This window comes from Akebia trifoliata, chromosome 6 (genome assembly GCF_017979445.1).
Source record: "Akebia trifoliata isolate Shusen 1 chromosome 6, ASM1797944v1, whole genome shotgun sequence".
In the NCBI taxonomy this organism is placed as follows: Eukaryota; Viridiplantae; Streptophyta; class Magnoliopsida; order Ranunculales; family Lardizabalaceae; genus Akebia; species Akebia trifoliata.
In genome coordinates, this window is record NC_141380.1 from 8,962,274 (window position 1) to 8,976,628 (window position 14,355).

The 14,355-nt window shown below is 34.1% G+C and overlaps 2 protein-coding genes across 2 annotated transcripts; both read left to right on the forward strand.

The window, feature by feature from the left end:
* The first annotated feature begins 1,317 nt into the window (after positions 1-1,317).
* On the forward strand, positions 1,318-8,683 carry LOC147400111 (mRNA-decapping enzyme-like protein). The gene is made up of 8 exons (XM_086445719.1): positions 1,318-1,689; positions 1,785-1,825; positions 2,005-2,054; positions 3,106-3,250; positions 4,422-4,478; positions 6,292-6,418; positions 7,060-7,530; positions 8,397-8,683. Exons 1-8 carry the CDS (start codon positions 1,531-1,533, stop codon positions 8,448-8,450), a joined length of 1,104 nt encoding a protein of 367 aa, XP_086301845.1. The 5' UTR covers positions 1,318-1,530; the 3' UTR covers positions 8,451-8,683.
* Positions 8,684-10,771: 2,088 nt separating this feature from the next.
* On the forward strand, positions 10,772-13,507 carry LOC147400112 (small RNA-binding protein 11, chloroplastic-like). Its single transcript, XM_086445720.1, has 4 exons — positions 10,772-11,155; positions 12,914-12,982; positions 13,066-13,172; positions 13,273-13,507. Exons 1-4 carry the CDS (start codon positions 10,885-10,887, stop codon positions 13,399-13,401), a joined length of 576 nt encoding a protein of 191 aa, XP_086301846.1. The 5' UTR covers positions 10,772-10,884; the 3' UTR covers positions 13,402-13,507.
* Positions 13,508-14,355: the final 848 nt, after the last annotated feature.

Here is a 14,355-nt window from a genome sequence, read left to right on the forward strand (position 1 = left end):
AATTCAAATTATATTTTATAAATCAATGCAATAATTTCTCGGCATGCATTTTCTAATTCAGTAATTGGAGAAAGGTGCATTCGACATCTTTGGTAAGAAATCATAACTTTCCCTAAATTCAAATTACTGGGTGTGAATATTTATTATTGGAATACCATTATTTGGATTTGAAACTTGTAAGTTAATAGTATGTGTTAGCCTTCTTTTAATTTTTTTTTCTTTCCAATTTTAAATATTTTTATATAAGTTAATTTTGTATATATGAGGCTTATGCTTCAAGGCTTAGGTCTTGTGATACTAGTTGTTTGAACACCTTGCCTCGCACCTTAACATTTTAAAACATTATTTTCTTTGGTATGAGAATATTTTGCATGTTGAAATACAAAGTGACTATACTTCCATTGTTTTCAATTGTATATTATGCAGGTATTTTTTTTATCAGAAAATTTTTATATGTCCATTTTTAAGAAGAGTTACTGTCGAAATTTCCATAAAATTATAAATTTTTTTAAACTAAAATAATTATTTTTATAATTTTGTAATATAAATTTATTATATTTATATATGTTTAGTGTAATTATATATTTATAAGGCTATTATGGTCATTTTTATGCATTCTGGGTTCATTTTCAACATTAATTATGTAGGTATTTTATTTATTAGAAAAATTTTATACGTCTGTTTTTAAGATGAGATATTGCTGAAATTTCTATAGATTTATAAATTTTTTAAAATTAAAATAATTATTTTTATAATTTTTTAATATAAATTTATTATATATATATATATTATATATATATATATTATATATATATATATATATATATATCTATATATATATATATATATATATATATTTATAAGGATATTCTGATCATTTTATCCTAATACAATAGAATCCAGAAATTGTATTAAATAATAATTCTTAGATTCTATTAAACAGTACAATACTTTTACAATACTCTATCAAACAAGCTTTTCAGTATTCCAACTTTTTATAGTTGTTTTTGATAATAATTTCTTATAGTAGAATCTGACAGTTGTATCAAACAGGGCCGAAATGTTTGGCTAGTATTCACTTGTTACTATAATAATCTCAATGTGAAACACATAAAATCAGACAAATTTCCACGATTTTAAACTACACTATTTGATTGTCTCAATTTTTTATGATTGAAATCGCATGCAATGATCCATAAATCCATATAAGGTTCGCGCGGGTTTGGAGATATGATTTCGAATCACTAAGCCCACGACCCGTACCCGATTATCAGAGAGAAGGGTATTATTCTAGAATCCGAACCAACCGTCATCCAGCGAGAAGGCAATGGTTGGAGGTTGGAAGGTGGGGGCGGTGCAGTGGTCTTAGGTTGGGCGAAAAGTAGAATTAAAATAAAATATTAGATTGCTTTGCAAATCAAAATAGGGTATATTCGTCATTTCTAGAGATAAATTGCAGCAGATCGATATCCTTCTTGTTCTCTTCTGAGAGAGTATTTGGGGGTTAGGATTAGGGTTTCTAAAGCGAAAATGTCACAGAGTGGGAAATTGATGCCGAATTTAGACCAAGAAAGCACCAGAATCCTTAATCTCACAGTTTTACAAAGAATTGATCCCTTTGTTGAAGAAATTTTGATTACTGCAGCTCATGTTACCTTTTACGAGTTCAACATCGAGCTCAGTGAATGGGTTCGTAAACATTTTTTTATTTCGATTTCTGGTTGAGTTCTTAATCTCTCTTATTATTTTATTTTATTTTATTTTTCTTTTTGATTCATTTGCAGAGTCGCAAAGATGTTGAAGGGTCTCTTTTCGTAGTTAAGAGGTAAAAAAGATTTCTCTTTTAATTAGTTCTAATAATTGGATGCCTATTTCTGATATTAAATTGAAATATAATTGAGTCACCATCTGTCAACGATTAATTGAATTTGAATTATTCGGCACTACTTTTGGTTCTGTTTGTGAAATTTAATTTCAGAAATCATTGTGTTATTGTTGTTGTAGGAATACTCAACCACGATTCCAGTTCATTGTGATGAATCGGCGTAACACAGGTTCACATTTGTACTCCCACTTTTATATTTTAAATGGAAAAAAAAATCAATATTTCTGCATTGTTCTTGCTATCGATCTTTTCATAAATCCTTTTTTGTTTGAAATGGTTGATCATAGAAGCTTATCTTGTAATAGAGGGAAAAATGAGGATACTCATTTGAGTTTTATTTTTGTTGCTCAATGGCTCACCCAATCGAAAGTAAGAAATGTTGCAGGTCTTAGTAAACCATGAGTTGGGTTGAAACTTGAAATGATCACGTTTTTTGTTAAATCTGAGAAGAATCAAATTAATTAGTGAATTATCGATTAGTCACTGAGTTGGGTAATATTTTCTTTTCTTGAACCTTCAAATCTCAAGAAAAAGTCAGGGTTTTTAAGGAGGTTGAAGATGAGGGGTTTTGGGAAGAAACCCAAATTTGCATAATCCTTGAAAATTTTCCAAATTTTATATGACAGTGTCCCTAATTTATCCAAAGTAACCAAATGCCAAATAATTACTGATCTGAACCAGGTTAATGTGCATGTGACATGTCCGCTTTTGGTGGGTAAACAAAAAATTTCTCTAGCTATATTGGTCTCAAGGAGGTCACTGTAGCATGTGAGTCATGATGTTCATTGTGTTTTTTGAATTCTACATCAATATTTTGGAATTTAAACAAATTTTAAAAAATTGAGAAGGAAAGGAATTGGTGTGATTCAGAGTTTTCCATTTGTCCAATTATGTTAACTCAACCGAAATTGGGGTTAATGGTCCTTGATTCGATTTTATACTGTTCAAATCCTAATTAGCCTATTTAGGGAGTTCATAAAACTGCGACTCAATTCATCTTTGTTTTTTTATAATAAGTCTACAAGTGTCAAATACACCTCGGTTTGTAATTTTCTTTGGTGTATGCAATCATGATGATTGATGAGAACCAAATTATGGGTTCAGCTTTTGTGTTTTTCAATAGCATATAGGCCTGTTGATTCTTCCGCTACTCATTTTCGTGTTTCAATATGCATGCATTAAATTTTTTTTGCATCTTTCCATCAAACTATCTTTTCCAGATAATCTGGTGGAGAATATTTTAGATGATTTTGAGTACGAGGTCCAGATTCCGTATCTGCTGTACCGAAATGCGGCTCAAGAAGTTAATGGTATTTGGTTCTACAATTCACGTGAATGTGAAGATGTTGCAAGTCTTTTCAGCAGGTACATTGTTACGGATAAGCCATTGTATCCTCTGTTAATTATATGCTATTTAGGCATGTGGTTCATGTTTTAGACCAATGCATAGAGAACTTTGGGAATGTGACAGCTTGGTTGTTATTAATAACTGATGTAAAAAACTATATTTTTTTTTTATAAATAAAAAACTAAATTATTAAAGCAACTGAAAGAGCAATTGGAGCAAGTTGCCCCCTTACACAATTTTGTTCCATTTTTTTTTTCTGAATCCTTGAAATCCTTCAAGATAGACCCATACCGCCATATTTTTCTTGATTCCCTTTAAGAGTACCATTCCCTTGCTTGTAAGATACAGTTGGTTCTCACTTCCCACTAAATGAGAGGATCTCGCTTTTAATCCTTGAAAAACGAGTGTTGTAGAAACTAGCTGACAAGCAAGTCAATACTCTCTCAGAAGAAACCCACTCAATACCATAGAGTTAGAGACTTCTACCTTACAATAGAAGAAACCCACTACCATAGAGTTAGAGACTTCTACCTTACAGTGCCACTATGGATAAATATGTGATTGGCATTGACTATGTCAAACATATTCCTTTCAAGTCTTTCAGAGATTGAATGCCCCCTCATTAACAGGGTGCTTGATAGTGCAACTTTTTGTCTCCTCGACTGAGCCTGCACCATGGAAATTAGACCTTTTTTTGGCTCAAGAGGTTTCATACATATGTATAAGGTTCTCACTTAAGCCCACAATTTTTTCAGGATCAGTTGAAATCTGATTGACAAAGAGGAATGTTGAATTTGAAGTGTAGTTGAATTTTTTGGCCTTTCTATGTTTAATATTTTATTTTCTTTTTTATAATATTACAAGGGAAATCCCTCCCATGATGTGAACTTTTCTTTTTAATTAAGAAAATCCATATTATATATAAAAGAAAATTAATACAGATATAAAGTTGCTACTTATTATTCTGGGGAATATTAGGGATGGTGGATTTCTCCAAAGCATTTGAAATTTTATTTATCAGCGGATCTCTAAATGTATGGTGCAGTTGTTCCTCCTCCTCATCATTATATTAATAGTAGTAATAATACTAATAATAACCGCTTAAAGCGTACCTATCTGTTTAGAGACAGAATCGATTATTGCATGTTTGGTTTAATCTTTAGGCTTGTCTGTTTGTTTTGTGTAAAGGATACTTAATGCGTACTCAAAGGTTACTCCAAAGCCTAATGTATCTTCATCCAAGAGGTAATTTTTAACACTGCTAATTTAAGCATGCCCAATAACTACTCATATTTCTTTCCTTTAACAGTTTCATAGTTTTTAGATTCTTGGACTTTTGGTCATTTGATCCATTTGACTGACATACATGGTAATATACTAATGTATGGCGATTGATAAAATGAACATCAATATATGGCTGCTTGCTTAATTATATGCTTATTAGGTATGACTATGATGTATATTGACCACAGCTACTTAATTTGTGAACAAAGTGATTTCATTGAGTGGATTAGTATTCAATGTCATTTTGGATTTGATAGAAATAAATTATTGGATGCAAATTTTTTAAACATTCTAGAAATTAACATGTCTGAAAAAAACAAAGATAAAACAAGGAAAATACATGATATCGATTAGTCTTGGAGCATTAAAATAATGGAGGAATTTCCTGAAGTGTAGTAGTAATCCATTTGTTTTTTACTGGTACAAAGGAAAACAACCTTACACGGAACTTGCAATAGAGAATTCTACCAGTATCTTGCATGCTTATTAGGCATTATTATAAGTTTATGATGTATATGGGCTACATTACTTAATTTGTGAACATGAGTAAACTAATCTTCATGTCTTTTAGGTTTTGGTAGAAATAAATCTATTGGGCTCGTGGAAAGCTAGGTACATATCCAAGGGAGGGAAGTTGACATTGATTAAAAGTACACTTTCTCGCATCCCTATTCACTTTTTGTCTCTATTCAAGGCGCCGAAGAAGGTTGAGGACCTTATTGAAAAGCTGCTAGAGAATTCCTTTGGAACGATTACACTGGGAAGCATAAGGATCACTTGGTCAATTGGAAATTTGTGTGCCAACCCAAGAAGAAAGGGGGTCTTGGCATTAGAAGACTCGGACAAACAAACCAGGCTTTGTTGGGTAAGTGGTTGTGGAGATCCGGTGTCAAGAAAGAGAGTCTTTGGAGGAAGATTATTGTGGCGAAGTACAGTGAGGATCCTAGGGGTTGGAGCAGTCTGCCAAGTAGTAAACCTTAATGTTGTGGAGTTTGGAAAGACATCCTTTTAGACCCTTGTTTTCAGAAGTTTTTAGGGTTTAAGGTAGGCCCTAGTGACAAAGATCTTTTCTAGGAAGATTGGTGGTGCGGTGACTCCCCTTTCCAGGCTAGTTTTCCCACTTTGTCCTCCAAGAAAAGGGTACATGTTTCTTCCTTTTTGTTGCGATTGGGTCAGGATGTGTCTTAGGACCTTGGTTATAGAAGGAACTTGAATGATTGAGAGATTGAAGCTGTTTCATCCCTTATTAGCATTTTACCTTTGGTTGCATCACCTAATCAATTGGACCTGGGTGGGAGCTCTAACAGGAACTTTGGTTCAGTGTGAGCTCCTTTAATATATAAGACATCTTACTAGACATTATATAATATATTAGACATCTTATTCTAAGTTTTCAATTTATTTTTTTGAGAAGAAAAATAAAACTATTGAATATCTATGTATGGTAACATGTTTGTGTCCACACATAATTATACATTTTATGATGCTAAAAAAAGTCTTTAACTATGAACGTATCTTTCGAGCGAAATAACACACGATTTGTATATTAAATGATTTTCTGCATATGAAATGTCTTCTAATTTATTTCTTCCATCTTTCTTTTTTTAGTTTGAGAGGTTACTGAACAGTGTTAGCCTTTTGATTCATTTAATTGTGCTGGATTATGGATAAGATACTGGTATTAGCATCCTTCATTTGAATTTGTTGACTTGCTTGAGCAAATTGTGTTCTGCCCTCAATTTTTTTTTTTAAATCTACTGATCCTTGCTAGCAGTGAATTTGAGGAATTGGAAGCAGTCCCAAATGTTGCGGTGATGGAGAGCCCGCTGGGGCCATCATCATCAACTTCATCTACCATCACAGAAATTCCTGAAGATTCTTCTTTTGCTCACTTCTTCAGTGTATGTACTACTCTTAGAACCCAACTTTTTATATATATATAATATCACTATGGATACTATCTAGTGTCTGACTTAGTTTTAAGTAGTTTTCCCATGATTTTTTATACTCATAACAAACCTTCCAGTTGTGGCATGACCACCGTTTCTCTATATTTATTGAATTTTGGACTTGTTGCTTGAATAGTTCTTTCATATTATTGTATTACCAGCATCAAATGTCTACTTTTTGAAGTGGTAAATACAGTCAATCCCTGTTCTTTGTCCTAGTCTTCTCAATAAAACCTGTTACTTGTCCTCCATGACATGTCTTATACTTGTATCACATGGCTTCATAAATGGTTTCTCCATATGTCAGCATTCTTTCACCATGAGCTTGAGCTGGACCCCGTGAATCATGAGCTTGAGCCAAGTGGGGCAAAGCTCGGCTCAAACTGGCCTGTTGACTTTAAGAATGCCGAACAGAGATCAATGGGGGGACCTGTAGCGAAAAAATACCGAATTTTGTTGCTAAATATGACAATGTATTTCTATTTATATAAATTAGATATTAGCTTACTTCACATACGGAACTCCTGTTTTTGCATGTATAACCTATTATAGATAATTTCAATCTTTTTGTTTTCTTTTTTTTTTCCACACAGGCGGCTATGAATATAGGAAATACTTCAAATGCAGCAATTCCAGGACAAGCATACCAGTCCCCTTCAACAAACCCTCTACCTTCCCGTACACTCAGGTCTAACTTCTCTGGGCAAGCCATGCAAATACCATCTGCTCCTCCCCGAACTTCATCTACTCCTCCACTGCCCCTCCTTGATACAGCTGAAACCAGTATCAGCAGCAACTATGCCACTAACCTTGTAAAGCCCTCTACGTTTTTTGCACCTCAGTCCTCGACTGCATTGATGATGCCTCCCATCTCTTCTTCTAAGCCGACTGCTCCCCCTCTTCATCCTCCAGTGAATCTGCATCGCCCTTATGGTGCTCCGTTGCTACAACCCTTTCCACCACCCACTCCACCTCCATCTCTCACACCTGCTCATACTTCTCCAAACTATGTTCCAGTTATTACTAGAGACAAAGTCCGTGATGTACTGCTGAGGCTTGTTCAGGTTTGTCTTGCTGAGCTGTTCTTTTTTACTTTTTTTTTTGTTAGGTCTCTTACTTCTTACACTTACACAATGATCCATTGGTAATAATTGGGGTGCCTTTAATCCTACCCTTACATGAAGTGAGATGTACTTGCTAATTAAAGTTATCAAAGAGTCCATGAGGATTAAGGATAGGAATCCTCAATTTATGTACAGAATTTTTGGGAAACCCTTTCCTATATTTTCCTTAATTGTTTTCTTACTTATGCTTGGTGTATTCAAGCAAGACTTCACTACTGGTTATTATATATTTTTTAAATTCCCTTTGAAATTCAATTTAAAGGAAATGCCCATTCCAGTATTTGGGGTTGGTATATATGATGAGTTTCAGTGACGTCGATTCCTTAAAGATTTTCACATGAACAAAGAGTCGCTGACAGTAGCAATATGTGTTGCAAGTCTAAGCAAATCTTCTACTATGCAAAACCATTTTGGTAGCAAAAATCCTGCAATGACAGAAAGATTCCCTGTGTTCTTCCTTCAACCAATTCCATTACATCATATACAGTATTTTGAGGACCTAAATAATTCAGGGAGTGCATTTAGGGGAGTATTTGGTCGGTCATTTGAAAACAATATGATCTTTTTAATTCTTCCAATGGTTGGTAGTGGTAGTTTAAGCATGATGAGCCAGTTTTCTGTCTTGAAACTGAAGACACTGACGTCTTTAACTTAGAGACGACACATGGCACTGGATGTTGACTGGAAGATGTCTTCTGGGTATCACTCTCTTAGGATAACTTGTTTCAATTTCTTAATCAGTGAAAGCTCTATTCAATGCAGCTCTTACAACTTTTTAAGATTCTTGTTTGCTGTCTGTGTTATAGAACAACCAGTTCATTGACATGTTCTACCAAGAGTTGCAAAATGGGATGCGATGAAGAGGCAGTGTCAGCTCATCTTCTGTTTCTTGTATCTAGCTTTGATGGAATTGAAGTGCCTGACAAGTGTTTTGTATAGTTTTTTTTTGTCCCCTCGTCATGGGCTTTGATGAAAAAATTTTCTTTTGAATGTAATCATTTTAATTTTGATCAGTTTGCACATTGTGATCATCACAGTTTTTGGTGTTTAGAACATAGGAGCCAGTTAACCATAATTGTTGTTTTTAATGTCTCATTTTACATAAAATTGTAAAATTGTGTTGAGTGGAATGGAGGAAAAAATTTGTATCCAAATCTTTGGGATAAGGCTTTGTTGTAACATTGTGAGATCCATTCTCCTACGATGGGATCTCAATCTAAATTTTCAAAAACCTGTGTTTTTGCAGCCTAACAAGTGGGGCTGAGTGGGCTTAGTGTTGGCAGGACAGGGAGTGATGGTGGCACTTTTCATTTGAGATGGGGTGAGCGTGAGGGTTTGGGGCATGCCCATCAAAAAGCTAAGACAATTAAACCTTGTTTGAGGGTTCCAGCAAAGTGATGTTAAGTATAGACACAACTTATCGTTTTTCGCTACTTGAGTTGACAAAGATGAGGTTGTGGACACATTTGTATGGCTGACATCAACATTTTAATATGGTAAATAGACTGTGATGATGATCGTAAAGCTTTTTATAACATAACTCCCACTCATCAAGATCTAGAAGTATAACCAATGATCCTTGGGTGGTGGCCAAGGCATACCTCCAAAAAGGGAGAGGTTTCGAGTTTAGGCCCCTTCGTTGGCCACCCACAGGATTTATCACTACTTGCCTGGTTTGTGGGGTATTGTATGTGCCGAAGGTATTTGGGTGAGATATGGTGCTTTAAGAGGTCAGTTGTGTCGACCTTGCTAGTCAAGCCTTTGGGTGCTGAACCCCTTCATAAATAAATAAATAAAAGAGTTGTTATTGCCAGATCAATTTTTACAAATGCCACACCAACTATGTGTAATTTTTTGATGATTTATATAGGAATTGGTGTTGCATTAGTAAAAATTGGTACAGTAACTGTAGCTCTCATAAATAAATAAAAGATCTTCGAAGTATTAAAAAAAAATTGCTTTTGTTTTTTTGAAAGATGTATATATAAAATCATCTAAAGCAAGGAAAAGCATCAATATTCCAGTTTTTTGTTGAAGAAGAGGGGAGGGGGAGGGGGAGGGGGAGGGGGTGGGGCAAGGTCAAGCTTTGAGGAAGCATAGAAAATTTTTGCTTAAACAATCTCAAACATGTAAATGCAAAGCCAACTATCTATCGGTATTTATCTTTGAGATTTGTGATATATTCTCAAGATACAATTTTTTCTCAGACGGTTGGATTTTGTATTTTCATGGAATACGTATATTATGACAAATGGAGTCCAACCCAAAATATGAAATAATTTATTTACATGGTTTTGGTTTTTATTTTTATTTTTCTTCTTTCATCAATAGACATGTTTTTAATGAAATGAGAAGGATAACTTGTGCTGGAAGGGGGATAGTATCCATAGGTATTACCAACTAAGCTAACTGCATACGTTTGAATAAATTCATTAATTTATAATAAAATAAAATCATAGTATTACCAATTTAATGAAAATTTCTACTGCCACTCCAATTTTTTCATATAACACCTCCAATGTGTTGATTTCTTGTTCATTCTCTTTAGGCTATGTTTGGATTGAGAGAAATAGAGAGAAGAGAAGAGAAGAGAAAATAAATGAGTTTCTCTTCATTTCTCTTATTTGGATTGTTTTGTGGGGGAGATGAGAGAAAATAATTGGAGAGAATGCTTCTGTAGCACACGGTTCTTATAGCACCCTGTAGTATAGATCCAATAAATGAGAGAGCTATCTTGGGATAAAAATTGTCATCTTAACATTTTGTGATCATGATCTAGATTTGATTTATAAAAAATAAAAATAGAAATAATTTTTTTTTCATGCAGATCGATGTCTTTGAAAATAACACCAAATATTTTAAGTGTGGTAGATCTAAGTGTATGGCTGATGTGGCACTCTTTCAATTGTTGGATCTGTGCTACAAGAGCCGTGTGCTACCTAGGATCCGTTTTTATTTTCTCTCTCAAAAAGTGGAGAGAATAGGAGAGAAACCCTTTTAAAATATTTTATAATTTCAACTTTACCCCTAAATTTCTTTTAAGATATATTAAAATTCTAAAGTTGTCCCAAGTTCTCTCTGTCAGTACAAATATGGTGGAGAGAGAATTTCTCTTCTTTTCTCTTAATTATTGAAGTGTTATAAGAAAAAAGTTGGTGTGACAATAGCATTTTTCTTCGAAATGTCTATGCTAGCAGTCTACTCTCTACTGTCTACTATGGTCATGGTGTGATTTCTAAACACTGTTTACTGTTTGAGTTTCCAAGTTCTGTTGTAGCTCTCTTTCTCTCTCTCATGGCGGCGCTTAGAGGAATCCCTCGTCTACTTGGACAACACTCTCTATCAAACCCTAACTCTTCTCTGCGTCGTTCCACTCAGAAGCTCATCTGTTACAGAGGAATCTCTTCTTCGAACCTCTTCGGTGGAAGTAATTTCTCCATTTCTGTTAGAGGAATCCCTAGTCTTCCCCTTGTACAACACTCGCAATCAAACCCTAAATCTTCTATCCTTCGTCCCTCTCAGCTTCTCTGTTGCAGAGCAATCGCTTACAAGCTCTTCGTTGGAGGTAATTTCTCCATCTTTGTTCTAATACCTCTGGTGTGTTTCTAATTTCTAGGGTTTTGAAAACGAGTGATTTCTGATACTGAAGCTTTGTTTCTGTTTTTGAGTGAGATTATTTTAGGTCCTTTTGTTTTGACCAAAAATTTTAATGAAAAACTTTTCAAATATATGGACTTTTGAGGTTTAAATAATTGATTCGAGATCAAGGGGAATTTAAACAAGGGATAGAGAAGGAAAATTGGGGAAAAATCAAGTGGTGCAAAAATTGGATAGTCATTTTTGCTCCAGAAGTAGTTTTTATGCAAAAATATTATTACTTTTCAAATGTAGAAAATTGAGTGAAAAGGAATGCTCTCTGCTTCAGAATGACGAATTACTTTGCTATTAGTTGTTCTTCGTAAGATTTCGGTCTCAAAATAGAGTTTAAGGTTACAAGAAATGATCAACATCATGGGGTAGGGTTAGTTCCAATAAGAGAAGATCGCTTGGGAGTTACTGGTACGACCGACCGACCGACTTCTTAATAGGAGTGAAATGTCAAAACTCAAAGTGATGATGCGTAATTTAGGGTACAATCCTTGCTTACAGAGGGAGGGAGGGCTAAAATTTGCCCAATGGACTCCCAAGAAAAAACTTCAAGATGTCTAAAATTTATTGGACTTGAGAAGTTTCAATAACTTGTTAGATCACGTAATGAGAGCCAATTTAGTAAGATTTCCAACAAGACCATTTCTTCGCACCCTATTTGTTCTTGAGAAGCTGCTTCTTTTGATGTGTAGATCTACTATTGTTTAGTAAAAAACAGAATTTTGTACCAAAAGATTAAATTTTGAGACTTATCCAATGTTTCTCCTGAATTTGTCTTTAAAGATGCATATCAAGCTTGCAGAACGCTTTTAATTTTGCTAATTTAACATCATTTAGTTATGTGTAAGGCTAGTTTACTGTCATTTAACTATGTGAAGAAGAGAAGAGCATATCAAACAATAATTGAAACTCTCTTATCAGTTATCGCTCTTTGGTTTGTGAACCAAAATATGTATGTTTATCAGTAAATAGAAAGTGAGAATGTTTGTATTTGGATTGACAACTAATCTAAAGCTGTGTTCTCATGAAGTTGTTAGAACGGTATCAAAAAGGTTCTCTTGCCTTCCTAAATTTGCTTTCAAGTGCATTTCATTTGTTTTAAGCTGTTAAGATCAGCTCTTTTTTCTGAAACAATCCCGAGATTGATGTCTTATTGGTTGCCCAACACTACGTGAAATCTGCCAAGTTGTGTAGTAAATTTAACTCGGTTATCCCAAACTTTGACTAATTGGGAAAAAGATGGATGCGAGGTAGAGATAGAAAGAGAAAGTTCAACAGAAGCTTGTCAAATTTTTTTTATGGATATAGATGCAAATTATTAGAAAAAAGAAGAGAAAGCACCTCCAAAAGGCAATATAGAGAGGAGCCAAGAACTAATTTTGAGTTACCTGGATTTGATGATTGCTTTTAAATGTGAAGGAAGAATAGACCTCCATTGAAGTATTGCTGGACTTACTTCAGTAGGAAAATTTTGAGAATTTTCAGTGTTATCTGATTGTTTCCATGGATTTCAATTTGGGTAACATTGATTTGAAATATTGTGTCAACTTCTATCTTTCCTCTTTGTTTCAACCAGGCACTTAGTGATCCATTCCACAGATTGTTAAAGAAACATCATTACCAACATGAACCAAATGTCTCACAAGTTTGTGTCTATTTGATGGTTATTTTGCAGGACTATCATTCTACACAACCGAAAATGTTTTGTCAGAAGCCTTCTCACAATTTGGCCAAGTAATTGAAGGTGCCAACCCCTATTCCTAATAACACAACTTATATATGTTCTCAACTTCGATTCTAACAAAATTTTTTTTTTTTTTTTGCCAGCTAAAATAATAATGGATAGAGTTTCAGACAGATCAAAAGGATTTGGCTTTGTGACCTTTGCATCAGATGACGAAGCAGAAAAGGCCCTAACAGAAATGAATGGGAAGGTTTGTCTTACCATTTTCCTGGATGAAGTTTTAATTGTTAGGAAGTATCAATATTAACCTTCACAAATTTAAGAATGATATAATAGTGAATTACTTGCAGGTACTAAATGGACGTGTTATCTTCGTGGACATTGCTAAACCATCAAGGCCTCGATTCGATGATACGATGCCTATAGCAAGAGGACCTCCTGAACCGAAGGAATCTCCTGAATCAAAGGCTGATGATTGATCGTTTTGATTCAGATATTTTGCCATTTATGTATAAACTGATAAGAATATTTGTAGTGGTTATATTGAATGATAATGATAAAATAATAAAATAATATTAATTTTCAGCTTATTTGCAAAATAAACACTCTTTTGCACCAAAATGGGATGGCCACAATGAGAGGGCCTTCTGAATCAAGGGGTTGGTGGTTGAAATTTTTCTCCAATTGATGATTATAGAATTCGATTAAATTAATTAATTCAATAAACCCATTCTAGCTGGTAGAATTAAATAGCATAAACAAATCAAGATTTCATGCAATCAATCACAACACCAATTTCAAAAAATCATGGGACTTTCTATTCAGAACGATCCATTGTAGAATTATGAGTTTACAAAAGTTACCGACGCATAAAGATGACTACGAGACTTGAATCCACGATCTACAATCTTCTTCCTTTAACATTCACTTTGTAAAACTTCATGATCCAATTCTATGAATTGTAAACTCACACTCGATTCCACAAGCAAATCACCAGTAGGTCTTATCATGGTTGTCTGACTAAATCTCTCGAACAATCATTGATATATAATTGAAGCACAAGTTTGAGAAGATTTCTAGGTTGCTCAAAATACTGAATAAATCAACTAGTGCTCTCTCTCTCTCAGAAAATTCTATATGATAACCCGAAACAGAAATCCTTTTATAGAATAAAAAAACCTAGAATTTTACTTGAGATCAAACTGTTACAACCAATTGATCAGATCAGACCAGATCTGTCAATCGGATATGGTCAATCGATTGTTGATCAATTTTTAAGACATTTGGGTCAATCAGACAAGATCAGTCAATCAACTGGTGTATTAGATCTATTTTGGGGTCTGAAAACTAAATTTTCAAATCACCAATCACGGTCAATTTTGGTCTCTCAGTTACCATCTTAATTCATGGGAATCGAATGGTCTTGAGAATTT